The sequence below is a fragment of the Malania oleifera genome, chromosome 6 (assembly GCF_029873635.1).
Source record: "Malania oleifera isolate guangnan ecotype guangnan chromosome 6, ASM2987363v1, whole genome shotgun sequence".
NCBI classification, from domain to species: domain Eukaryota; kingdom Viridiplantae; phylum Streptophyta; class Magnoliopsida; order Santalales; family Ximeniaceae; genus Malania; species Malania oleifera.
Window position 1 is genome coordinate 5334530 of NC_080422.1, and position 26520 is coordinate 5361049.

Here is a 26520-nt window from a genome sequence, read left to right on the forward strand (position 1 = left end):
TAGCCAGTCTCGATCTTATTCTCCATGTCTTTGTGGATTCCTTGATCTTAGTTTCCAGCATTTCAGGAGATATTATGGATTAAAATTGTATTAATTATGAGCTTGAGATATAATTTCAATACTTCGGTTTTTATAATCTGTCTTTGTTTTCACTTTTCTCTAGAATTTGTTTTCACTTGAGATCATTGCTTGATTTTTGTAGCTGCAAGTTGAAAGTTGCGAATTGCAACAATTCATGTAGAGGGAGGTTGCTTCATGACTGATGATTGTTGGGTTTTGTGGTCAATTTTGATTGCTTTTTCTCTCTTGCTATCTCTCAAGTGTTCAAAATCAAGGAATAGCTTGAAGGGACATATGCTGAGCTCTTTCTGTCTTCCACAGCAGTCTCCTTGAGGGAATTTAGCTCTGCCATCAAATAAGTAAATAAATAAATAAATATGACTAGTCTCATGCTTGCACTTTGCATGTATTCTAAATGTAACATCCAATGCTCAAAGCTTGTGTGCAATATCATAGGTCTAAAGAAGGCATGTCCATGCTGTCATATTTTACTTTTGGAGAGGTGGTTTTGGTGAGTTAAAATTGTGACGTTTTGGTTTGAGCATCTTCTTCAGTTTTTTCCTCCTAATATATATATATGCATGTATGTGTGTGTGCGTGTGTTTATATATATATGGATTTTTTTGGGGGAAAAACTGTAAAAGCTTAAGAAAGTTTTCGAAATTAGGACTCAAGAGAAGGGAGGGTTGGACGTAATGGGAACTTAGAGACTAGTAGATATTCAAAAAATATTCTTAGAAGGAAAAACATCAAAGATGATTTCAAGTATGACTTGGTCAAATGGGAGTTGCTCAACAATGTCAATTATTTATTTATTTATTTATTTTTTTTTTGAAGGGGGGGGGGGGGGTGGGGAAGAGGTGATGGTGGGGGGGCATAGGCATTAAATATCATGTTAGTTTCAACAAGGCTCTCTTTGGAAGTGGAATTGGTGACTCATAGTCGAAGTTAAGGGATCTTGCAGGGATTTGGAGATGGATTAGAAATGGATGAAATAATTTTTGGCGACATGTGGATTTTGTTGTTGGAAATGGAAATGTTAATTCTCTTTACAAGATCATTGAGTGTAAGAACCCGAACCGTAATATGTGGATTAAGTATTCGAAAGAAGGGTAAAGTGGTAATTTGGGCAAGCTTCGTCTATGAAGTCAGAGTTCGTCGACGAAGTCCCTTTTGTTCTTGGCGACGAAATTCAGTGTCTCGTTGATGAGGAGATCTTGAGGGATTTTGGAAAATCTGGAACCTCGGACTCGTTGACGAGGCGGTGGTAATGGCGGACTCGTCGAAGAGGACGCCAATTCGTCGATGATGGCGGCCGAGTCAAAGGGCTATAAATATCCAAATGAGTTGCTTCCAAGCTAAGTTAGCTAAATATCCTCTTACTCTCTCTCTAGAACTCTAAGCTCTCTCTCTCTCTCTCGATTTCTTCGCCGTTTGTCGCCTGATTCATAAATTTGACGTTACTGCGGGGATCAAGGAATGATTCTCTACGTTTCTAGCGGATCGGAAACTCGTTTCGAGTAGTTTCGGGTTTCGGGCCAAAATCGTAATAAGGCTCGGTTTTCTTTTCTGATTCGAATATGTATAGTAATATGAGTTGTAAGCATGTATTGTACTGTGGTTTATAGGTTTTGGAGTCCCGATTTGTAGTTTTGGGGACCGTAGAGTTCGTAGTTGGAATTCGGGTTAAGGTAAGGAGATTCAATTTATATCAGTTACTTTTTAAAATCGGGATCGGTAAATCTGTAGGTTACGATCGTATGTATGTTTTGGTAACTTATTTTGGGAAATCTATCGGGTAAAATACGGGATTTTCGGGTTATAGATTTCGGAAAAATTTGGGGATTTTGGGTATCATCTCTGCTTTGTTTGGAAAACTGTTTGCTTTGTTTAAACTGTATTATTGAGATGATTGTTATCCATATTTGTATAAAACTGTATGCTTGAATTGGAAAACGATATGATTTGCCGTAAACCAAATAAGTGTGGAATGTATGGTTGTATGTAATTGTTCCACGTATTTTGTAAAACAGCTATGTGACGGCTAATTATTGTACGCTGATATGTATAGGAGTGTGAGCTCCAAAATGATTCAAGGTTTTGTGAAATCGGTTAGTGGCGGCTAATTACCGTACGCTGAAATAGTTATGTGGCGGCTAATTACCGTACACTGTGCCATGTACCAGTGTCAAAACCGTGGGCGAGAGTGTCCTACTCTATATCCGAGGGTGTGAAATATCACCAGTATGTTCCGGCTGGTCACCGATGGGTGTGAGTTACACCGTATTGGTAACGTAACTGCTATGAAGCTTCGAGTTTCATAGAGTAGTTGTGTATTAGTGTGACTACACTAACCGTATGTTTGGGTATCATATGTACTGGAATGAATTTGTGAAAATACTGGAACTGTATGGAGATGTTTTCGAATTGTATCGTATTGTATGGTGTTATGTTTTACGTAAAATAACACTGGTATGTCACATACTGATATAATCTGTTTTCTTCCTTACTGAGAGGTGTCTCACCCCGAATGTACGTACAAATGTTTTCAGGTTTTTCGGGTAGCCGAAACTAGTATCGTAGCATTCAGAAGTGGGGGTGTCGTTTAGCTACATTTAGTGTTTGATTAGGTACGAGTTTTGTAACTGGGTTGTCGTGATAGATTTTGTAGACACCCGGAGTATGTATTGTAATTATGAGATTTTATATCGTAGTGTTGTATGGGTTTGTATATCCTAGTGTGGTGTAGACTCTGGTATGGTATGTTATATGGATAGATGAAACATTTTCCACTGCGTATTTGATGAGTATGAATGTGTATGTGTATGTGTATAGGGCATCTGTATACCCCATGGGGTCGGACCCTCTTATTGTATTGTATCATGTATGTTTTAATTGATACAGAGACATGTTAGGTTACTATTTTCACACTTGGGACCCACCTGCGGGTTCGGGGCATGACAACTTGGTCTTAGAGCTAACCAGGTTGTTAGGTCTTGTAGAGTTGGTTAGGTGTATTTATGTGTACATACCAGAGTATAGGATGTAGAAATGGGTAGAGTAAGTTGAGGTTTGTGTTGTTGCTAGACAGGAACTTGTTGGCGGTGTTCTATGTTCTTCCTGGATTGACGATTTCAGAAAGATCACGGCAAACCATTTATGATTTTCGTGTCGGTGTGGTAGGACAGACCTAGGCCGTGAGAGTAGTAGTTGACATGATTAGTTCTAATGATTGTGTTAACTGTGTACAATATAGGAATTCTAACCGATTCCTATTGTTTTCAGAATGAAGCCTAAGGATAATAACTTGGAAAGTGGCTTCGAGGAGACGGCGAGCGATGAGTCTCCTTCTGTGTCTCGTGGTTTGGTGAGGCAGGTTATCCGAGAGATCGGGCGGAGTGTTAGGAGACGCGAATGCTCTCCTACTGATACAGGGTGTACCATCGAGAGGTTCACATGCATGCACCCTCCGACATTTACAGGAGAACCCGATCCGATTGTGGCGAAGGATTGGGTCAAGAAGACTGAGAGGATTTTGGAAGTCCTCCACTGCACTGAGAGGCAGAAGGTTTTGTACGCTACCTTCCAACTGACTAGGGAGGTAGGGCGTTGGTGGATTGTAGTGAGTTTGCTTGAGAAGCAGAGAGCTGGTCCATTTGGTATGACGTGGGGCCGCTTCAAGGTGGTATTTTTTGAGAGATACTTTTCGGTCTCCACTCGGGATGTGAAGGCCGATGAGTTCTCGGGCCTGACGCAGGGAACTCTGACGCTACAAAGGTATGCCGCGAGATTTATCGAGTTATCTCGGTTTGCGCTGTACTTGGTCCCGAATGAGTACAAGAAGGCTCGGAGGTTTTAGAGGGGTCTGAGGAAAGACATCCGCCGTCTTATGGGGATGCTGTAGATCTGTGAGTTCTCTGTTTTGGTGGATAAAGCCACCATAGTTGAGACCGACCTTTGGGGAGATGAGGTGGTGCAGGATCAGGGGAAGAGGCCGGTATCTTCTGGTTCTCAGATTGGTCCTCGACAGGGACAGTGGAAGAAGAAAATAAATTACAGTTCAGGTTATTGGCAGAACACCGAGCGGCAGAGTTATCAGGGGGATCCATCCTCCGCACCGTGCGCCAAGTGCCGTAAATGGCACGATGGCGAATGTCAGCCGTTCTAGGGTAACTGCTACAACTGTGGCAAGCTGGGCCACATGTCACGGAGCTGTTAGGCATCGAGGAGAGATACGCTTGCACAGAGCCAGAACCATGGAAGTAATCAGATGCCTTAGGGGAACTACCAGGCAACCACGGCTCCTGCGAGGGTATATTCACTTATTCCAGCAAATGCGAAACACACTGGGAATGTGGTGACAGGTACTATGTTACTGCTTTCGAATAGAGCTGTCGTTTTATTTGATTCAGGAGCAACCCATTCGTTTATATCTGCTAGTTTTGTGAAGTTATATGGGGTTGAAACCCGAGCTATGGATGAGAGATTGTCTGTGGCAGGTTGGCTATCATCATTGAAAGGAAGTCCTTCGAGCTTGCTCTGGATGGCAAGAAGGTCAACCTACTCAGGGTTATTGAAAATTGCAAATGTAGGCGGTTCTCTATTTTCTTGACGTGGGTGAAACCAAATGGCTCGTGGCTGTCCTAGATGATTTCAAGAGTTCACTCGGTGTTAGGCCTTCCTCTTGGCTTCAACACTTGAGGTCGAGGAGGTCTTTGCTGCTCCAACTTAAAGAGAATTGTTTTGGAAAGTTCCTTTCCCTTACCGAAATTAATGGAGGAAGTTGGAGGGTCATCGCCATTTGGGATGAAAGGCCAGTTTTTAAGTTCTGCTTTGCTGGGGAGGAGTTAGGTCATAAAATGATCCCAAGCCATCCGGCCTATCGTAAGATATTCATGCTGTATTGTTTGAGCCACCCTGTTGTTCCCAGTAGAGCTGCATTTTTGTCTAACCCAGTAGGAGAGTGCGCGTGCCATCACTGCGCGGGATGCATCAAGGTTTCCGTCACCAAGTCACAGTCAAAGTTGGTGGACAAGATGTGTGGAGACACTCCATCCTTCGCGCCTGTACTCCATGAGGCTGCCCAGGCTCTTCCATCCGAATCTTTTGAGCTCAACTCTGTTTGTATCTTACTTTGCACAAGCATCAAGGAGTTGGGAGCTAGTCTTGCTGTGAGCCCCTCTTGTTCAAGCCCATGTGGTTTCTCATTCAGCCTCCCACTTTCCAAATCCCCCTCCCCTCCCCCGCTTCACTTGTTAAGTCTGCTTATTTCACCCTTTTCCCCTCCTGTGGTGGCCATTTTGTTTCTTTGGACTCGCAGCAGGTATTCTTTGGGTCTTCTTACTCTCAGCAGGTCCAGCAAGGCTCAATGGAGCAGGACTGCCCTGTCCTGGCTGATGACCACTCTTGTGTGCCTCTCAATCAAGTTTCTAAGGTGGATACTCTGGCTATCATCCTTGCAGCAGCCTTAGACCCTTTGGTTGCTGATTACAATCTCTACTCTCCCTCTTTGAAGGAGTTTGAAGGACTTGATAGCACCAATTTCAATCTGTAGGTGTCTAACTGGGTGCTTTGCAAAGTGAATTTGGTGAGTAGAACTATCAGGATATCTTTCAGTGGCTTTGAGGAAAGAGCGAGGCAATTATTTGTGGAAATAGAGAAGAAAAGAAGAGAGGAAAGCACTATTTCTAGGAAAAAAACAGCAAGGTAGCAGCTGCTTGAAAGGAACAAGTAGGGGATTGAAGAGATTGGAATGCTTGGTAAACTATGACTAGCTGGGACGACACTCTGATTCGGCAGAGGCTGGAAGCAGCCGGGTTGGTTGGCTAATCCCATGTTGAGGAAATTAATCTCATGGAATGTGAGGGGACCTAATGATAAAACAAGATCAGTGATCCGATCATTTCTCAATGACTGGAAAGGGGATGTTATTTGTTTTTAGGAAACAAAGGTGAATTCCACGGATAGGGGCATTAAGAATTGTAAATGGGTTGTGCTGAGTGCGACGGATAATGCGGGAGGTGTTCACATTATTTGGAATGATTTGGTTGTGGAATTGCTGGAACGATCCATCGATGCCTTCTTGGTCTCTTGTCTGTTTGAGAATTTGGAAGATAATTCCTTTTGGAACTTTATTGCTGTCTAGGGCCCAGCTGAAGGGCCTTCCAGACATCTTTCATGGAAAGAATTGGCAAAAATTAAAAACAAATGGGATAATCCGCAGGTCATTGGGGGTGATTTCAACTTGATCCGTTATCCTTATGAAAGGAATGAGACTTCTTCTGAATCTATTTGCATGCAGGATTTCCATAATTTCATCAATGCTTACCCTCTCATTGACTCCCCACAAATTGGAGGTCCTTTCATGTGGTCAAACTTGATGTTTCTGTAGTAACCTGATCGGAAATATATATATATTTATATAATAAATAAATAAATAAAGAGATATTTTGGAGGAGATATTTTGGAGAAGATATTTTGAAAGGAGATATTTTGAGATATTTATATATAAATATCTTGGAGGAGATATTTATTTTGATTACTTATAGGCTAAGTTAGGCTTTTCTTTATATACTCTCATTCTCTTTCTCTCTCTCTCTCTCTCTCTCTCTCTCTCTCTAAGATTTTCGGGCTGTGTGTTTCTGGAATCGACGATCCGACGTCGCTATGTAGATTTGGGAAGGAATCTCTACAGGTTCTACGGATCACAATTTCATTTCGGAGATTTTCAAGTTTTTCCCAAAAATCGAGGTAAGGGTCGGTTTTTGCTTTTGGTCTAGTAGATCTGTAGTATACGAGATTATACTGAAGTGTTGTTCTTCGAGTATTAGGTTTCGGGGTTTTCGTGCTATTGTTTTGAACCGTTTAGGTTCGGGGTTCGGAAAGCTAGGGCTTGAGTTCTAGGTCATTTCAGACTCCGATTCTCACGCAAGTAAGGGGGTTATGTTAATATAGTGATTTATACTATATGAATCGATTGAAATGTTGAAATAACTTTTAGATATCAAGTTATGACGGTTTTAGGGTTTCCGGGCCTCAGTTCGGTAAACTGGATTTTTTTTCAAAACCAACCGGTCAAATTCAAATGTTATATTTTTAGAATATTGTACTTGTCATTCTGGACCTTTTCACTAGTTGGAAATGTTGTTTTCGTTATTTAGAACTTGTATTGTGATATTAACTATTTATATTTACTTTTGGGTTGTTTTCGAATGTGGAAAACTGTGTGGTAGGTGTTGATGTTGTGAAATACTAGAACTATTGTGAAAATGCAGGAAGTTTATTTGACGGCTACGAGCCGGATTTCACGTGATGATGTGTTTTATGAAATGATTTCAAAAGAGTGTTTAAATTGCTTAAATTGCATGATATGCTTTAGGAACCCTGGGGACTGATGGTGTAGGCACGGATTCATTGCCAGTGAGGGCACCATATTTTTGATCTATATGAACCCAGGCTGTATTGAGACAGTAGGGGTGGTCTTAGTGTGAGTTTGCCCTTGATCGTGTACTCAGGCTGTATTGAGACAGTAGGGGCGGTCAACCCCGATTGTGGGGATTTATACATGGTATAGAGTTTGAGGGCGTGTTCTATCCTACATATCTGTACATTTAAGTAGTTGTTGTTATATACTATGGGGCTGTTCATATGATGAAAATGGGCTACGTATTTTACAATTACGGAAACGATGATTATATATGTTTATGTTTTTATTAAACACTTAAAGCATGCTAGCCACGCACTATTATTAGCTTAATCGTCCCTTACTGAGAGGTGTCCCACCCTATCATACAAACTGTCTTTTCAGGTCCTTATCGAGGTTGAGATTAGCAAGGACTAGGGCAGGGCAGCGATCTGTTTTTGAGTGAGCGTCTCCACGAGCTCGATTTTGTAGGTTATGTTATAGGTTTTTAGAACTTGTAAAATGTTGTAAGACTCGAGGATGTGTCGAGTATCATGCAATATTGTATATGGATGTTGGAATAGCTGTATGTATCTATCAGGCATTTAGAACTCTGGTAATAGTTTGATGGGTGTTTATGTTTTCCATTGCATATATATCTGTTGAGAAGTAGATCAGGTACACAGACGTTACTACAGTAACACCCGGGCCGTAAGTTGGGACTGGGGCGTTACAGTCTCACTCAGGAATTGATCGATTCTTAATTTCCTATGATTAGGAGGAACACTTCCTGAAGATTACTCAATCCTTGCTTCCACTCCTTCTCGTATACCACTTTCCAACCCTCATTAACACGGGGGGAATCACATGGGAGCCAACCCCTTTCCATTTTGAGAACATATGGTTTAAACATGATGGGTTTGATGAGCAAGTCAAAAAATGGTGGTTTGAGCTGCAAATTGAAGAGAAGTCCAGCTTTGTGGTTGCCTTAAAGCTGAAATTGCTCAAATAAAAATTGAAATGGGGGAACAAAAAAGTTTTTGGCAACATCACTCTAAGGAAAAAGGAGTTTCTTGACAACAAGAACGAGTTGGATGACAAGGAAATCTGAGGTTCTCAATGCCAAAAACAGATTCAAAAGGATAGCCCTAAAAAAGATCTTGCCCATGTCATCACTTTAGAAGAAATGGCTTGGAGGCAAAAATCTAGAGGTGTTTGGTTGAGGGGAATAGAAATACCCAATTTCTTCCATCGTGCAGCTAATTTTCACCATAGATTTAATATGATTACCAAAGTAGAAGTGGAGGGAGATGTTGGTGGATGAGGTAGAAATCAAGAATGGCATTTACAGCTCTTTGAAAGCCTTGTACACCGAACCAGAGTCATGGAGACCAATAGTTGATGTTATTATGTTTAGAAACCTAAGCCTCTCCATAGCACGATGGAGGAAATTGTTTGAGCCCTTAAGAGTTGCAATGGGGATAAAGCCCCAGATTTTGATGGCTTAATATGCTTTGAACCAGAGGAGCTGGGACTTTCTCAAGTAGGATATCTTTGGGGTTTTTGAAGATTGCCATAGAATTGGCAATTTTGTGTCTAAGATCAACTCAAATTTTATCTCCTTGATTCCTAAGAACCTAGGGGCTTGCAAAGTCAAAAAATTTTTCTCAGTTACCTTAATTGTTTGCCTTTATAATCCAAAGTCCCGACCGTCTAGCTCAAACGTGCAATTTTGGAAGTTGTTGGAAAGCACTAGCAAGCCTTCATTGCAAGTAGGCAAATCATGGATGTTGCTTTGATTGCCCATGAAGTTGTTGATGCCCACATGAAGGGTGGGAAAGGAGTGGTGTGCAAGTTGGATATGGAGAAGGCTTTTGACCATGCTAATTGGAGCTTTCTTTTGTACATTCTTAGAAGAATGGGTTTTGGGGAATCTTGGCGTTGATGGACCTGTCAATGTATCTTAACCTCATCTTTTTTGGTTTTGGTGGATGGCTGCCCTCTGGTTTCTTCATATGATCTCATGGTCTAAGACAAGGTGACCCCTTTTCCCCCTTTTTATTTATCATGGTCATTGAAGTGTTGAATCTTATGATAACTAATGCAAATGAAGGCAATCTTCTTAGGGGACCTAGCATTGGAAGGCCCAATGACTCTATTGAAATCACCCACCTCCTTTTTGCAGATGATAGTATCATCTTTTGTGAGGATGAGTTAGAGCAAATTCTTAATTTAAGATGCATCCTCCTTGGTTTCGAAGTGGTTTCGGACTTAAAAGTGAATTTGGGCGAAAGTGAAATAATTCCAATGGGGACTTGCGATCGTGGTCCTTTACTTGCAAGTATCCTTGGTTGTAAGCTTGGAGCCTTCCCTATTTCCTATCTTGGCCTCCCTTTAGGAGCCAAGTTTATGGATAAGGGTATTGGGATCCCATTGTAATATTTCACATCAATCACTATTTTGCTCACTTGTAATTGATGAAATTAGGCTGTGAAGAGAAAAAACATGTTTAAATTTAGGTCTTAAGAAATAACTGTGATTTCCCTTTATTGTTGGTGTTTCTTAGAGTTTGAACTGGTTATAAAATGTTTGGCGCTTGTGTGATCTTAAAACACAGTTTAGTGCTTAATTTGCCCGTGTATTTTATTTTATTTCATTGTCCACAAATATAGTTTACCATTTTATTTTTTTCTCTTTACATTAAAATGGCAGCAAAATTGTGAAATTGGAAATTGGAGCCCCTTGCAACATTTCAGGAAATGGGGGCTTTTGCAACATTTCAGGAAATTGGAGGCTTCCCTGCGCATATGCCCCAACAAATTGGGAGGAATCTTGGCTAATGGCAGCATGGAAAGGGGAAGCATGTGCAATCGGTTTTTTTGGGAAAAGAAGGGGGGGGGGGGGGGAGAAGGGAATGTTGGAATTGGTGTATTCCTAAGAGGGGGGGTGAAATGGGTGTTTAAAAATTTATGCCTAGGTTAAACCATATGACGATAGTATTACGCAACCTAGGGTCTGTCTATCCAATCCCAATCATACTGGTAAATAATTGAGCAAATATTTAAACAATTAAAGCAATCTCAATATTTCTCAATCATTCACAATAATAAAAACATAAACATTCCAGTGCAGAAAATGAATTACGGAAATTAAAATCAGGCACAAGAAATGTTATCAGGGTTCAGCTAAATTTGCCTACGTCCCCGCGTCAAGCTAACAAGTAAGAGGATTCCACTAAGTTGCTCACTTGCGGGTGGAGCGACACCGTTTACAACCTCCCTCTCCTCACTAGGCAAGGGAATACCTCGGGTCAGATTAACAGGGCTAAGCCCAACCTTTACAACCTCTCCTTAAGGGGCGGAGAAGACCTGCCTTAGGCCACGCCTGAATTACAACCGATCCTTACAGGTTAGATCAACACCCCCTCAGGCCACGCTTGGAATATAATCAGATAATATAAAATTTGTGTACAATCAAGATGCTTCTTACACTAAGCAGATATGTACCACAATAAGCACAATACAACCAATGCATTCAAGTATGATAGAGAATTAATGCTCAAGTGAGATTTGGTAACAATGTATCTACTCACAACAAGATATGTATATATATCTATGTATATGTGTGAGTGAGTGAGGTCTTTGATTCTAGAAGATATATTCACAATGTAAGCAATCAAAGAATCTAAACAACCCAAATTAAATATCTCAAAGATATTTTTAAATGACAACCACAATAGATATCTTGGGTTAAAAAAACTTGCAAAGAAAATATCTGAGATAATATGCAAGCTTTCAAGTCTTGCAATTAGGATGTCAAGACTCAGAAGTAAAGAAATGATTTTTCCAATCAATATTTATATATGAAATACTATGGGAATAATCACACTAGCAGAACTCTCAAAGAAGATTTTATCAAATATGTATTTGTTTGAGAGTATATGCCAAGGGAAATGATGTAAGATAACACACACAATTGTAATAATCAATTTCCCTACAACTTGCAATTAATTTGCAAGTGAGGAGTTTAATAAAATGATACTCTCTATTTCAAAATGATTTTAGCAAAGAATATGAGAGAGAGTATGAAAAATTAGGCTTGAAAAAATGTTGTATTGGCAAATGGAAGTATAAGAATTTGAGAGGGTTTTTCCTTAATATATTTGTTAATCTCCTGCTAATTAGGGAAAATGAAGTGGTATATATAGGAACTCCACAAAATATAACCGTTGGGGACTCATTTGGAATTTTGGAAAAGGTTTAATTAAGTTTTAACCCCAATTACTGTGGTTATTTTTTGGCAACCCGAGAGTTTCGGTCGCCCGGTCCTTAGGGCCAGTTGCTTGAATAGACAGAGCTGTTTTTGGGTTCGGGTGACTATGGGGAGAACCGGTTGGCTGAAGTCAAGGCGATTTCCCAATCATTCGTGCTTTCGGTCGCTTGGTGAGTGGTTTAGTTTGCCGAACCTTACAATTCGGTCGCCCGGGGTGATTTTGAAATATAAGTTCGGGTGGCCGGGGCTGGTAAAAAGTGTCAGCATTCAAGGTTCGGTCGACCTTGGAATTTTAGTTCAAATTTGGACCGGTCACCCAAGCCAAGTCAAAGTATTGACTTTTTACCACTTCGGGCAACCGAACATAAGGCGTTAGTTAGCATATGTCCTCATCATGGGTTCGAGTCATGGCTATTAGTGAATTATTTTTACATTGCTTTGACTCCTGAATCGAAACAATTTGTTCATACAATGTGTACTGGAGATTTCTTTAATAAGGAGCCTGATGAAGCACTCGGTTTTCTTGATTATTTAGCTAAAAATGCTCAGCAGTGGACTATAAGGATTGATAGGAAACCAATTGTAGCTCAACCATTGAGAGCAATAATTGGTGGAGGGCAATATGAATTGTAAGATGACATTGATTTTCAGGCACGTTTGGCTGCTATCACTAGAAAGGTTGGATCTTATGGAGTCAGAAAAAGTGTAGGTAGTAAATAAAGCTCAAGAAGTGTGTGCTAATACAAGTTATAAAATTTTGGAATGCCTTGCTTTGCTAATGTATCAGGAGAATGGTATAGAGCAACCTCAAAGTGTAAGTTGGGTGGGTCGACATCAGAATCCACCATTATCAAACACTTATACTCCCGCATGGTGGAATCACCCTAATTTTTCATGGAGAAATGATCAAGGACAATCAAGTCAGCCAACTGCACCTCCTCAGAGTCATTTTTAGCAGTTCCCCGTGGCTCAATATCATCAGCCTTTTCAAACTCCTAAGAAATCACTAGATGATACAGTTGCTTAGATGGCCGCCACTTTTCAGCAATTTATGGCAAGCCAAAATGCAACCACAATTTAGAATTCTTAGGCCATCAGTGAAATCAGAGGCACGCTTAGCAAAATGACGACTACTCTGAACACTTTGGAGAAGGGTAAATTTCCAGCTCAAGCTTAACCCAACCCCGCAAGTGTACAAGAAGTCATAGAGGCATTCAGTTGAGAATGAAGACGTTAGACAAGTGAAAGCTGTTATCATACTTAGGTGTGGTAAGCAAATTGATCAGGTTGTATCGAGGCCATCGGTTAAGACGTGCCTGAACATCAATGGCATCTTTCAATTCATATCGCCCTCCGCCAGTTTTTGCTCTCAATGGTTAAGTTGCAATTGGTTTCCTGTTGATCCTTATAGTCTACTGCTGAGCATTTTCAGCTAAATAATCAAGAAAACCGAGTGCTTCGTCAGACTCCTTATTAAAGAAATCCCCAGTACACGTTGTATGAACGAATTGCTTCGATTCAAGGGTCAAAGCTGTTAGCTTTACCGTGATCCCAAGAGAGGGGGGGGGGGGTGAATTGGTATTTTTTAAAATTTAATCCCTAGGTCAATCTCCTAACACCAGTATATTCACAACCCTATGGTCAATCCAGTGCAAGTAAAGTAAATGTATACCAGAAATTAAATAAAGCAATTTAATCAATCACACAAGCACCAGGAAGCAGTAAAGAGAGGGTGACACGCAGATATGTTATCGAGGTTCGGCCAATTGCCTATGTCCTCGCCTTGGCTAACAAGCACAAGGATTACCACTATAACTTGCTCACTTAATCGGGTGGAGCGGCACCTATACAAATCAGGTCAATTAGCACACGGCTGACCTCAACCTTTACAACAATCCTTACCGGGTTGGATTACCGCCCCCTCAGGCCACGCCTGGAATCACTCAGATTTGCAATCAAATGGTATAATATAAAAGTGCTTTCACGTAAAGTAGATTTGTACCCAAATGCGTTCAATCACATACACCACAAATGATTTAATATGTAAGCTCAGTGTGGTCTAAATAGTTCAACTCTCAAATGTATTTTCTATCAGTGTAATGCGTACGTGAGAGCGTCAAGAACAATCTGTGTATTTCAAAATATTCAATCAAACGTATTCACACAGAATATCGAGCGAGATTCAAGTATGTCAATCAATAGGATGTCTCAATCACGAATATAATGTATATGCTTGGTTTGCAAAAGCTATGCAATCTTTGTATTCAGCAAATGATATATACTTGAATAAATATTGCCACAAAGATTAATATAACAAACACAAATATCTTTTCACAAAAATGTCAATATGAATACCACAAGATATTTGAGTAAGTTTGAAAATATTTTTGCAAGCCAAAAACAAATACAAACTTCCTAAGTTATTGCAATGAGAATGCAACACTCGGAAGTTCAACACAAGTCTTCTTAGGGTAGACTTATTAGCAAAGCCTCCTAAGAATACTTAGGTTATGCTCTCGTAAAAAATCGATTCAAACACTCAACAAATGAGAGAGCAAACCTTTAAATAATATCACTCAATACGCTTACATATGATATAGAGAAATGAAGGAGGTAAGCTTGAGTGGTTTTAGAAAGAGTATGAGTAGTAGGATATACTTTGCTTGAGAGAAAATTGTGGATGTTAGTTTGCTAATCAAGTTCCTAATTCTCCCAAATGAAGGGGTATATATAGACACCCTATGATTTATGACCGTTGGGGACCTATTAGGAATTATTAGGAAAATTTAATGACATTTCAAATGTTTTAACCCTATTTAAAAAATGTTTAACCGCTGTAAAAATCAGGGCAACCCGAGAGATCTAGCCGACTAGAACCATTTCGGTCGACCATAGTTCATATGGTTCGGTCGATCGGGCAAGAAATGAACTGTATGGTCGGTCGACCGAAAGGCCTATCCAAAGGGCGATTTTTCATTTTACCAAGGTTCGATCAACCAGGTCATTTTGAACTGACTGGTTCGGTCGACCAGATAGTTGGGATTTCTCCCGAGGACCCTCGGTCGACCAGGTAGTTGGTATTCATTTTTGGCTCAGTCGGCCAGATGGTCAGTTTGTTGACCTCAGGGGGTTTCAGTCGACCGGGAGATTTGAACTTTACTGGTTCGGTCGACCAGGACTTTGGTCAACTGTTGACCAAGGCCTGTTTCGGTCGATTGGGGCAGAATGAACTGCCAAGGTCGGTTGACCGAAAGTGCATAATGTGTGCATTTCGGTCCTGTTTTGAATCACACAAACCCTAATCAAGTGTCTAACATACATAGGTGCAAAGGTGAGTGTCCTAGGGTCATTTATGTCCAATTAATAGACATCGAAAAAGTCCGGTGTCGGTCGAATTTCAGTCGACCGAAGGGTAAACCCTAAGGTCATTCTAAGGTCACTTTTAGTTTATGGTTTGTTTGAGCTTACGTATTATATCATGCATGTGATGTGTGTGAGCTATTTACAAACCAACTCCTATTTACTATTACAGACCCTTTGCATATAAATGAAATACAATATAATCGTAAAACGGGTCTTCATCTTCACTTTCTCTTTGTGCATTATGATTTGCCAATTTAAGTTCCTGCACATAACTTCAAATACCCATTAGATATTATGAGTATTTGTCATAATCAAAACCGGGTGTGACCAATAAGGTCAACAAAAGCAATGTATTAAATAATTCACCAATCGCCATGACTTAAACCCATGATGAGGACACATGCTGACTAACTCTTTAAATCTTTCCCAGCTTGCATGAAAGGTCTCATAAGTTCTCTGCATGAATTGGCTGATTTGTTCCAGCAAAGATTGAGTTCTTTGTAAGGGAAAAAACTTATGCAGAAACTCTTTTCGCATGTCAGACCAGCTAGCAATAGAATTTGGCCTCAGAGAATTAAACCACGCCTTATTCTTGTCTTTCAACGAAAAAGGAAAAAGACGCAATCTAATCATCTCATCAGTGACACCCCTATTCATGAATGTAGTGCAAGCAAGTTCCAAATCAATTAAGTGCTGATATGGATTTTCAGATTCCATTCCAAGAAACTGAGGTATCATAGACATCATACCATGCTTAGTATTAAAATTCTATGCATTCTTAGGAAATATGATGCAAGATGGTTGTGTGGTTCGTGTGGGTTGTAGGTAATCCTATAAGTGTCCTAGGAGCTTGTTCAACCATGACATCCACAAAAAAAAAAAAGGATTTTCTAAATCAGTCTCAGAACCAAAATTAAGGCTAGAATTCAATTCAACACTTGACACACTACTACTTGTACTATGATTCATGCGATACAACCTATTTGTGTCATCCCTAGCTCACGACATCAAACATGAGTGCCAAAAATAAAAAATGATTCAAAACAACTTAGGCAGAAAAAATTGGAATAATAGAAGAAAAATAAGAAAATACTAATAATAATGATGAAAACAAGCAAGTGAATAACACACGGAAGAGTCACAGGGCAAGAATATCATACCCACAATGAGTGCAACACGAAATTTAAACAAGGAAGACTAAAGAAAGGAATCAAAAGAAAAGATAATAGGAAAATTTGAATTAAGCTAACCGTTCCTCGGCAATGGTGCTAAAAACTTGATTCACTTGAAAAACATTAGAGAATAATTCCCAAGTATAAGAGTGTCACCAAGTAGTATTAGGGGAGTCTCCAAGTCATTTCCTCAAGGAATGGGTTGCTTAAATCCCAAATTTAACTACTATAAAAAATAAAGGAGAATTATGTACTACTACTAATTACAATGTTATTTACAATGAAAATGGGTTTTTGGGCATAACCAAAAATGGTTTGTTCTTCTTTTGTATGAATGGTAAAATGTATACTAAGTGAGCTAAAAGAAATTTAAATGCAGCGTGTTAATGAACTCAATGTAGAATTGGAAAATAGCTATGTACCTAATTAAGATTTATGCTCCAATACACCTTGGCACTAACATTACTCTTTTCCATAAATTGGAGGAATTTGCGGACGTGTGTTGAATGAATTATGGCTATCTTTACTCAAGGATCTATACCATGATCACCAACATCATCTAATCCACCTATTCTCAACAATAAACAGCAAATTATAATGCTTATGCTCTGAGGAGCATTTTTTCAAACACCTTGTCTGTACTTTGAAACTAAGTTAGGTTCCATTCTCTTTGAGTTTCAAAACAGCCCACAAACACAACTTAAATCAGCAATTGCAACAAGAACAAAAACAATAAATCTTGAACTAATTCCAGCAGAATCCACAATCATGAGTCTTAAGTATAATCACCAAGGAATTGCAGAAAATGAAACTATCAAAGCAAGAATTGGAAAATTAAATGGGGTTCGGATTCAGCCAGGGGAGATGCAATAAAGAGGACTTGGTTTGTCGCTGTTTTTCTGGAAGCAAACTGCAACGAAGAGTGTCTCTCGGCAGCTGCTGTGCTGCGAACAGAAGGCCTTGGTGCTGCTGTATGCTGCTGCTGTGTTGTGAACAGCAGGGGCTTGGTGCTGCTGCTGTGTTGCTGTGCTGTATGTTTTCTGCGCAGAAAGGGAACTCTTGGGTGCAGCTGTTCTGCTGGAAGAAATCTGCAGAAAGGGCCTTCGGATTGCTGCTATTCTCTCAGGTTGCTGTTCGGCTGGAGGAGTCTATGAACAGCAAGGAGACTCTTGGCAGCTGCTGTATAGTGAATCCATGGCCAGATTGAAACCAAATTAAACTCAAAAATAAAAGAATGAAGGAAGAAGAAGGGGTGAACGCTGCTGTTCGGCTGGAGGAGTCTGCGAACCAGCAAGGACCACCCAAAATGAAATAAAAAATGAAAGAATGAAGGAAGAAGATGGAGTGGGCACTGCTGTTCGGCTGGAGGAGTCTACAAACATAAAAAATCGAAATGAATCTGCTGCTCCCCTCTCCTTTTCTCCCCCTCCAGCTGAATCCACCCACGCCCACCCCCCGCCCCCCCCCCCCCCCCCCCCCCCCAAAAAAGAAACCGATTGCACATGCTTCCCCTTTCCATGCTGCCATTAGCCAAGATTCCTCCCAATTTGTTGGGGCATATGCGCAGGGGAAGCCTCCAATTTCCTGAAATGTTGCAAGGGGCTCCAATTTCCATTTTCACTATTTTGCTGCCATTTTAATGTGAAGAGAAGAAAATAAAATGGTAAACTGTATTTGTGGACAATGAAATAAAATAAAATACACTGGCAAATTAAGCATTAAACTGTGTTTCACGATCACACAAGTGCCAGACATTTTATAACCAGTTCAAACTCCAAGAAACACAAACAATAAAGGGAAATCACAGTTATTTCTTAAGACCCAGATTTAAACATGCTTTTTCTCTTCACAGCCTAATTTCATCAATTACAAGTGAGCAAACCTGTAGTTGATGTGAATTATCGTGCAAAATAATTGCAATATTATGGCTCAAAATATCCCATTGTCAGTAGGTTTGAAAAGAAACTCACTGGTTGGAAAAGGAACTTTTTGTCAAAAGGTGGAAAACTCACTCTCATTAAAAGTGCTCTATCCAACTCCTGGTTCACTGATGTCTCTTTTCCCCATCCCTTGCACAGTTGCCAAGAGAATTGGAGGGCATCCAAAGAAGATTTTTTTGGTGAAACAGTTTTTCAAATATCATCTTGTTAAATGGGAGTGGTTAAACAACCTTTACAAAGGGCAGCCTTGACCTCATATCTCTTCTTGTCTTTAATAAGGCCCTTTTAAGGAAATGGCTTTGGAGATTCATGATAGAGAAAAATTACTTCTGGAGGGATGTTATTGCTGTCAAGTATGGCCTCCATCACAATGGTTGAACCCCAAAAGCCTCGAGGAAGCTCACCATACAGGTTTTTGGAGATATTTTAGGAAAGGACTGGAGATTTTCTTCCGTCTTATCTACTTTCAGTGGGCAATGGAGAGGATTCTTCGGGCATGACATTTGATGTGGCAAGTTCCAACTCAGATCCTCTTTCCTTTCCATCCTCAGATTTGCACATGACAAAGATGCCCTTATTTGCAAACACATGGAACTCACTAGTGAAGAGATTGTTTGGGATATTCCTATGAATAGGAATGCTTTCAATTGGGAATTTGATTTTCTTACAGATTTTTTTCAGCAGCCTTTATAAGACACATTGTCAGGCTAATTCAAATGAGTACAAATGGGCTTTGAGCAGCACTAACACCTTCACTGTCAGCTCTTTCTAAAACACCCTTGTTTCTCAGCTAAGAGGAGGATTTTGAAAATGGAAGCCCCTTCAAAGGTTGTCTTTTTCACTACTCTTGGAAGAATCCTTACCATTGGCAATCTTCAGAAAAAAAGTCTCTCTCTTGACAATAGATGCTTTTTATGTTTCATGTAGGAGGAATCAGTTAGTCACGTCCTTCTGCATTTTTCATGGACTAAGAAATTGTGGAACTTAGCCATCTCCTTCGTAAATCAGAAGTGGGTCACTGCAGCTATGGTGGAAGATTAGTTGTGGGCTTCGAAAGGGATCAGATCAAATGAGGAAGGAAGATCTCTCTCCCTCATCCCCCTTGCTATTTTTTGGGTGGTGCTGAGAGAAAGGAAAAGAAGAGGCTTCGAAGGAACTACTCTCCTATTCAGTCTGTCATGGACCAACGGATGGCTATGATCTGTAGCTGGCATTATTGGCCGGTTGGAAGGGATCCCTTTGTAATCCTTGATTTTCTTGACAGCTTTCTGTAAGGGATGTTTCTCTCCTGTTGTTCTCCTTTGTACTTGGATGGCATCCTCTTGATGCCTATTTTTAATGTAATTTCTCTTTACTGATTAAAAAAAAAAAAAAAAAACCTTGAGGTCTGGTTCTGAGGATTTGCCTCCATGTCCATGAGCTCTCTGTTGAAGCTTTTTCTTCCCATAGACTCCTCCCCTTAAGCTTATAAGCATGAATACAAATCACCCAAAGGAAATACTTTGAAAAGCATAAAACCCAGAAAAGTTTAATTGCTGAGACTGTTCTCCACTCTGATAACAATTTGATACCAAGGTCTCCTTCTTTCGAAGGGTTACACACATTTTCCCAATTTTACTTTAGAACTCTGGGAATTTGAATCATTACCCATCCAGTATCCATGTGTTTTGCAACATGGATTCAATTAATTGCAATCTACCAGCATATGAAATATACTTATGAGTCCATGTGTGGATTCTAGCTGAACCCTTTCCACTAACACAATCTGCTCTTGATTTTCTCTTTGTTACCAAAGGGAGTCCCAAGTATTTTACAGGGAGTCCACCTTGAGAAAAATTCATTGTGCAATATATCTTTTTTCACATCTTCAGAGATCCCAGAACAGAAAACTTCAGATTTTTCAGGGTTTACACTTCTGACCAGTTCGCTAATAGACTATATGTGGGGTACTCTTAATGCTGATGGCAGAATTAAGGTCACCTTGAGCCAGGATTAATAGGTCATCAGCAAATAAATTGGTTAACCCTATCTTCCTATTATTATGATCTTGATTTGGGGATAACTAACTTAAATATGCTTTATTTTAACAGTTTTAATTTGGATAAAATACATTATGCTGCAAAATACTGCCTTCTAGTCAATTTATTGTCTTCTGGATTTGGCCTCTAAATTATTGTGAAAAAGCTTTTCTTGATGGAGTTTATTTTCAATTTCAATTACCCAAAAAGAAATCAATTTTCGCTTGCCAATTGCATCCCAAGATAGCCCTGCTGCACCAGGGACACAAAAATGTCATAATGAAAATAGGATTAGTTTATAATAATCAGATGTAGCAAGGTTTGAGTGCCTAGTAGTAAAGATCATACTTAAAGATATACCAACTTCAGGCATATTATATTTTACCATTATAATGAACTTTGCCATAGGGTCATTTAAATCTATAAAATAATTTCAAACCTGTGCAACACATGGGAACCTGACCAGTATACATGTCTCTGCATGTCTAGTTACATTTTTTACTTAGGAACCAAACAGGCCATTAGGGCTTTGTAGAATTTGTAAACACTTGTTGAATGAAGAGCACTAGTATCAAATTGTTCTGTTACCTGAATTGTCTTGTTTTCTTGAAATTTGAGGTTTAGGTTTTGTTTTGTTGGTTGGAGAGGACTTTAGTAATGGCAGCAACGGCTACATACCCACCTCCCCCTCCGTACTATAAACTATACAAGGATTACATTGATAACCCCAAATCTGCACCAGAGCCACCACCTCCTATTGAAGGCACCTATGTCCTCTTTGGTGGCAGTTACACGGTGAGATTTCCCAATATTCCTTCTCTCTCTCTCTCTCTCTCCCTATGTTTGTTTTCTTATTTTTTGAATCTCTACTTGGCATGAAAAATAAGTTTGAAAATTCTGAATGTTAGTGAAAATATAGACAGGTTTATGTTGAATTGTGTTTTTAAACAATTTTTTCTTTTTGAGTAAAGATCACTTAAAATAAATTTAGCATTTTGAAATATGAGTGCTGAAATTTATTTTTAGTACATATACAAATAAGATTTTTTTAAAATAATTGCATTTGTCCAATTTGTATTGTCTTCTTTGATCTATGATTATTACACCTTGTGGATCTTTAATTTAGACTGATGATGTGCTTCCAAGCTTGGAGGAGCAGGGAGTTCGTCAGCTCTACCCGAAAGGACCAAACATTGGTATGTTTTACTGTAACTTAGTTTTTATTATCAATTTCTCCTTATGATAGGAGTTCGTTCTGAGTTGTAGTTCCCTTACAATTTTCGATTTTTCTAACATATAGGTTGGGTGATGAAATAGTTTTCTATGCAGGCTCACTTCGTTTTAGCAGAAACTATTTCTAGAGATAGCTTTCAGTACCTTCCTTTTGGGCCTGTCCTCTCTTCCTATTGGTGCATACCTCATGTGTACATTGACCTTTGCCCTTAATCAAGTTATCTTTTTTATCAATAAAAATCGTTTTTACTTTGTTCTTAGAAATTATTTCAATGTAGAACCTTTTCCTTAGAAATTTTTTTCAGACCTAAAACATTTCATGCTGGAACATTTACAGTTGTAGTCAAAATATATCATCAATTTGGCATACCATAAGATAGAAGACAAGATTTTTATGAATGTGGAACTGAACGCCTGGTATAAGTGAATATTAGAATAAGTTTGTAATGGTGATATGTTTCATTCATTAGCTATTTTTATTATGTTCTTGTGGTAAAGAAAAGGATTACCTTGTTAGTTGGCATGTAGAACATTTTCCTTAGAAATCCTTTTCAGACCTAAAACATTTCATGCTGGAATATCTGCAGTCGTAGTTGAAAAATAGTTATCAGTTTGGCATACCATAAGATGGAAGATGAGATTTTTATGAATGTGGAACTGAACACTTGGTATTAGTAAATATTAGAACAAGTTTGTAAAGGTGGGTAGTGGTTTGAATGGCTTTACTATGTTAACTAGTGAATAAACAAGGAAAATATGATTGAGATTCTATACTTCCATGGATATGTTCTTTATGTGAGGTATGGGCCGTATGGCTTCCTTTATCAGGGGCATCATAGCCATCAAAACCAAGATCTCTCTATCACTCTCTTCTACTCCCTCTACTTGTGGACCAATCTCATGTTAGGTATTTATACTGAAAGACATGCTTTATGTAATCGGTTTTAGTATTTATTAATAACTTTAGTTATTCTATTTTAAAGAGAATCTTTGCGAGCAATATTTGCCTGACATTATTTATTTAGTGATTATGCATGTGTGTCTTTTATTCTATATAGTAGGTGATCTAGTGTGTAGAGTATGACTTATACACAGAAGATTAGATCATCTGTTCTTATAGAATATAAGTTTATTGTTCACAGTCTTAAATGAAATTGGACACACCATTGGTAGGACTGTAGCACAAGATTTTAATAGGTTTGTCTTGACTATTGAGAATGGTATAGTTCCAACTCCTTGTGCTAGTACACCTTGTGTGTATTGAGCAGGACCGTCTTGAGGTAATTGTTTTTATACTGATTATATAAAACAATGAATACCTCTTGGTTATTATGAGTGCTTATGCTCTTAATCCTGATATGATTATTGGACACGTGCATATAGTGTTTATTACTTTGATTCATAGAAGAGTGAAATTCTTTATGGGTCAAAATACTCAGTGAGTTGGGTGATGACATTATGTGTATGGTGAACATTAATTATTGATGGAATCCACGTCTTGGTATTGGGATTGATGATACCCCCTTGAGGAAACTTATAAGTTTTGATTGTGTCAAACCCTGCAGGTGGATTTTGAATCCACACATCAAATAAGTTAAGTGGAAAGTCTCAGGGAATTAATATGTCAATTAATTAAATTGTCAGTAATTCAATTTAATAGACGGGTATTTGTAATCTTTACGTGGAGAGATAAATAAGCATTTAATAATATTAGTTCGAAATTTAATTTTGAATATAATAGGGAGTGCAATTATAATTATTTAGTGGTATGAATTATAATTAACGTAATTAAGGATAAATTTGAGTCGAATTAGGAATTCTTAATTACATGGGGAGCCCTAGTCATATTTGCTCAGAGGTCCCTGCTGTAGCCTATATACACACATTCCATTCAGCAGCTAGGAGAGACGAAAAAAACTCTCACAAAGGCAGACGTTTTTGTGAGAGAAGAAAACCCTAGCAGCCGCTTATAAGCCAACTCTCTCAGGAGCAAGGTGTGTTCAAGGAATACAGTAGAAGATTCCTGGTTGTCTTCAAGAGCTTGTTTTGGTACTTGCAGATTCGGGATCAAACCAGACATATCTCTTAGGTATAATCCTAATCACGTAAATAGGGTTTGCATGATTAGATTAATTTTTTTTTTATTATCCGTATGCACTATAGCCAGATTTTAGGGCTATTCCGCGAGTCCCTTCATCTCAGGCCATCCTCTAGCGCCTTAAACCCATCCCAAGGTCAGGGGCATGGTTCTTTTTAAGGTTTTGGATCTTACATTGTGTCACAAGGGGATTCATGCCTCCTTCAATATCATGGTGTCAACTGCCGCTGTTGCTCAGCCCGCAGCTGCATTTTCACATCTTTTTCAGGCCACCTGGCTTCTGTAACAATGGTAAATTAACAGCAGGAAACTAGTGGAGGTGTCCCTATCTCTGTAGTGGCTCCTGTGTTACTTGTATTTTTGGATTTTAGGAATGACGACTTCTGAGTCTTTTTCTATCTTCCTTTCAATTTGTGGTTTTTGACTCACTAATTTCAATCCAGTTATTACCCTTGTCTGGATTGAAATTGAATTGTGTGTAATGTCATCTAGTTGGCTATGTTGAAGGTAGATCTATTGAGATCATTTGAATAGATAATGAGCTTCCGTGGCTAGACAGTTTAGGAGAGTGGCAGTTTTTTTTTTTTTTTTTAAGTTGTAACAGATGAATTATACAGAGAAAGAATAACTACAAGAAGATGAAAAAGAATCCAACAAAAAGGGGAAAAAAAAATTATGTTTGAATTACTATCCTGTCTCTTTACATATTACTCTAAGACATGCCCCAAAAAACCTACAGGCAGGGCCCAAAGTGAAGCTAGAAAATCAACTCTATGCCAAAAGCAAATGCCTGCCCATGAACTGGTACCAAAAAGTCCTTTCCTTTCATTACACCCAAATTTGTATGCAAAGAAAGCACACTACATTAAGATTTTCCTTTTTTTTTTCCCTCCAAAGAACACAAACAACACTTTCATGAAATTCCCACTCTGGCTGGACAAATTAATGGTTGAAGAATTATTTATCCTTCAAACTATATCAATGATAAACATGCGTCTGAGCCTTGACAGTTTGGATGCTCAAAAATATTTAATTTGATACAGAAGAACTGGAAAAGATAAAAAATAACTCCTCCATGCTTTTTGTGGGACAGTGGTAGTATGAAAAATGAATGTGACAACTTAGCAAGGTTTATTTTTCTTAATTCTTTCGTTTCATTGTTGCATGTTAAATAATTACTTTATTTTCAAGTGTTCCATAAAATTGTAGAAATAGGGCATTATACATTAAGAGTTTTGACACCAATTTTGAACTAGATATAGTATCTCCTACAGGAGTCCATACAAAGGGTTAACTGGTAGGGGAATTTGTGGTGATTGTAATGTTCTTTCCTTTTTGGGATACATCTATCAAATGAGATCTGTTAATGTTTATGCGTTAACAATTTAATAAAAGTGGTTGTTCAAACCAGATGAATGGGAGGCGATGTAGTAATCCAATTTCTGAAGTTTGGCTACGATACTTTCCTAATGGGACTTCCATTGAATAAATCAGTCATTTGCATCTTGCATATTGGTGCATAATAATTGTTACCATTTCTCATAGATTTCAAGAAGGAATTGAGGGCGCTTAATAGAGAACTGCAGCTGCATATTTTGGAGCTCGCCGATGTTTTTGTGGAAAGGCCATCGCAGTATGCAAGAAGAGTGGAGGACATATCTCTTATATTCAAGAATTTACATCACCTTCTCAATTCATTGCGACCTCACCAGGTCAATTTTCATTTGTATCTTCTTTACTATTGGTCTTTGTTTCCCCTAGAATCCAAAACTTATGCGATTTAACATCCCCCAGTGCTTTTCTTTTTTTAGGCTAGAGCAACACTCATTCACATCCTGGAACTTCAAATACAACGTCGCAAACAAGCTGTAGAAGATATTAAAAGGTATGATGTTTGAATTACTGGGTTTTTGAAGTCACCTGAATGCAGAGATTGTCTGCTCTCTTTCTTGCTCTTGGGCACCCAAATTTGTCCTTAATCTATATATACACACTTTTCTGGTTCAACCATTGAAATATTGTCATACAGCTTCAAGCTGTAGCTAGCTGGTGGTTATGAGGTTCCTGAATTCTGCAGTTTATGAACATTGAAGAGATTGCAATTGTCACCTACCTGTTTGTAGTGTAAATGTAACTGTTGTTGGTTTTGCTCACTAGGAGGAGAGAAGAAGCGCAGAGACTTCTGAAAGAGGCACTGGGAACCCTAGATGGACATTAACCTAGACATGATCTTGTCTCAGAATGTAATGAATTCATTGTCCTACAGTACGTGGGCTCGTGTCAGCTTCTTGCTCTTAAAAGCTAGAAGTGTTGCCCCCGTAAAAATAATACTGTTATTTATTGTATTTCAGAGTATGGTCAGTGTAGCTTTCATCTTTTGACAATCAAAAGGAAATTAATTGATGTATACTTTAACTGGCGCATGTTCCTGCTAAAAGTTGAAAATTTTGATCACTTCTTGTTTGGAAGCTTGAACTTTAGATTTGAATTTATGTGTATTTAGATAAAATATTATATTTGTATTATATTTTGTTCAAATCTATATATGTCTAAATTGAAGGATAGAAGTTGATGCTTCTAAACACAACCATATTTTATTTTTGGATGACTTATAGCGATCTTCAAGTAAAATGATTAATTCACGCAGAAGCTTGCCATCGATAGTTGAAAGTCGAAAATGTCATTAAGAAGAGAAAGTGGGTTCATTGCTTATTTTATATGCACGTGTTTTTTGTTTTTTTTCTTTGAAAAAAATGGTTGAGACAATTGAATTGGTGTCTTTTAATCGCTCTTGCCAATCCATGAACAAATTTGCTTTTCAAGGTTGCACCTTTGTTTACTGGGGCAAACCGGCAAAGGATGGTGACTAGTAGTTGAAAATGCTTGTATAAAATTGTTTATTATTAGTTGATTACCACTAATAGTTAGAAGTTTGAATAAAATAAAAAGCATTTCTTCTTCT

General features: G+C 38.7%; 1 protein-coding gene across 11 annotated transcripts in view; it reads left to right on the top strand.

Moving 5' to 3' along the window:
• LOC131157983 (mediator of RNA polymerase II transcription subunit 7a-like) overlaps positions 1–26012 on the top strand; it is a 38681-nt gene extending 12669 nt beyond the window's left edge. For 2 of the 11 annotated variants that reach the window (XM_058112485.1, XM_058112486.1), the window contains 6 exons: positions 7868–7924; positions 20852–21022; positions 21354–21423; positions 25104–25270; positions 25370–25443; positions 25716–26012. In XM_058112485.1, coding sequence (XP_057968468.1) covers positions 20885–21022; positions 21354–21423; positions 25104–25270; positions 25370–25443; positions 25716–25776 — 510 coding nt within the window. In that variant the 5' untranslated portion in view covers positions 7868–7924; positions 20852–20884 and the 3' untranslated portion in view covers positions 25777–26012. Of the gene's footprint in view, positions 1–7867; positions 7951–20845; positions 21023–21353; positions 21424–25103; positions 25271–25369; positions 25444–25587 lie in introns of all 11 variants that reach the window. The other 9 variants (XM_058112482.1, XM_058112483.1, XM_058112488.1 and 6 more) reach the window with 6 other exon arrangements.
• The last annotated feature ends 508 nt before the right edge of the window (positions 26013–26520 follow it).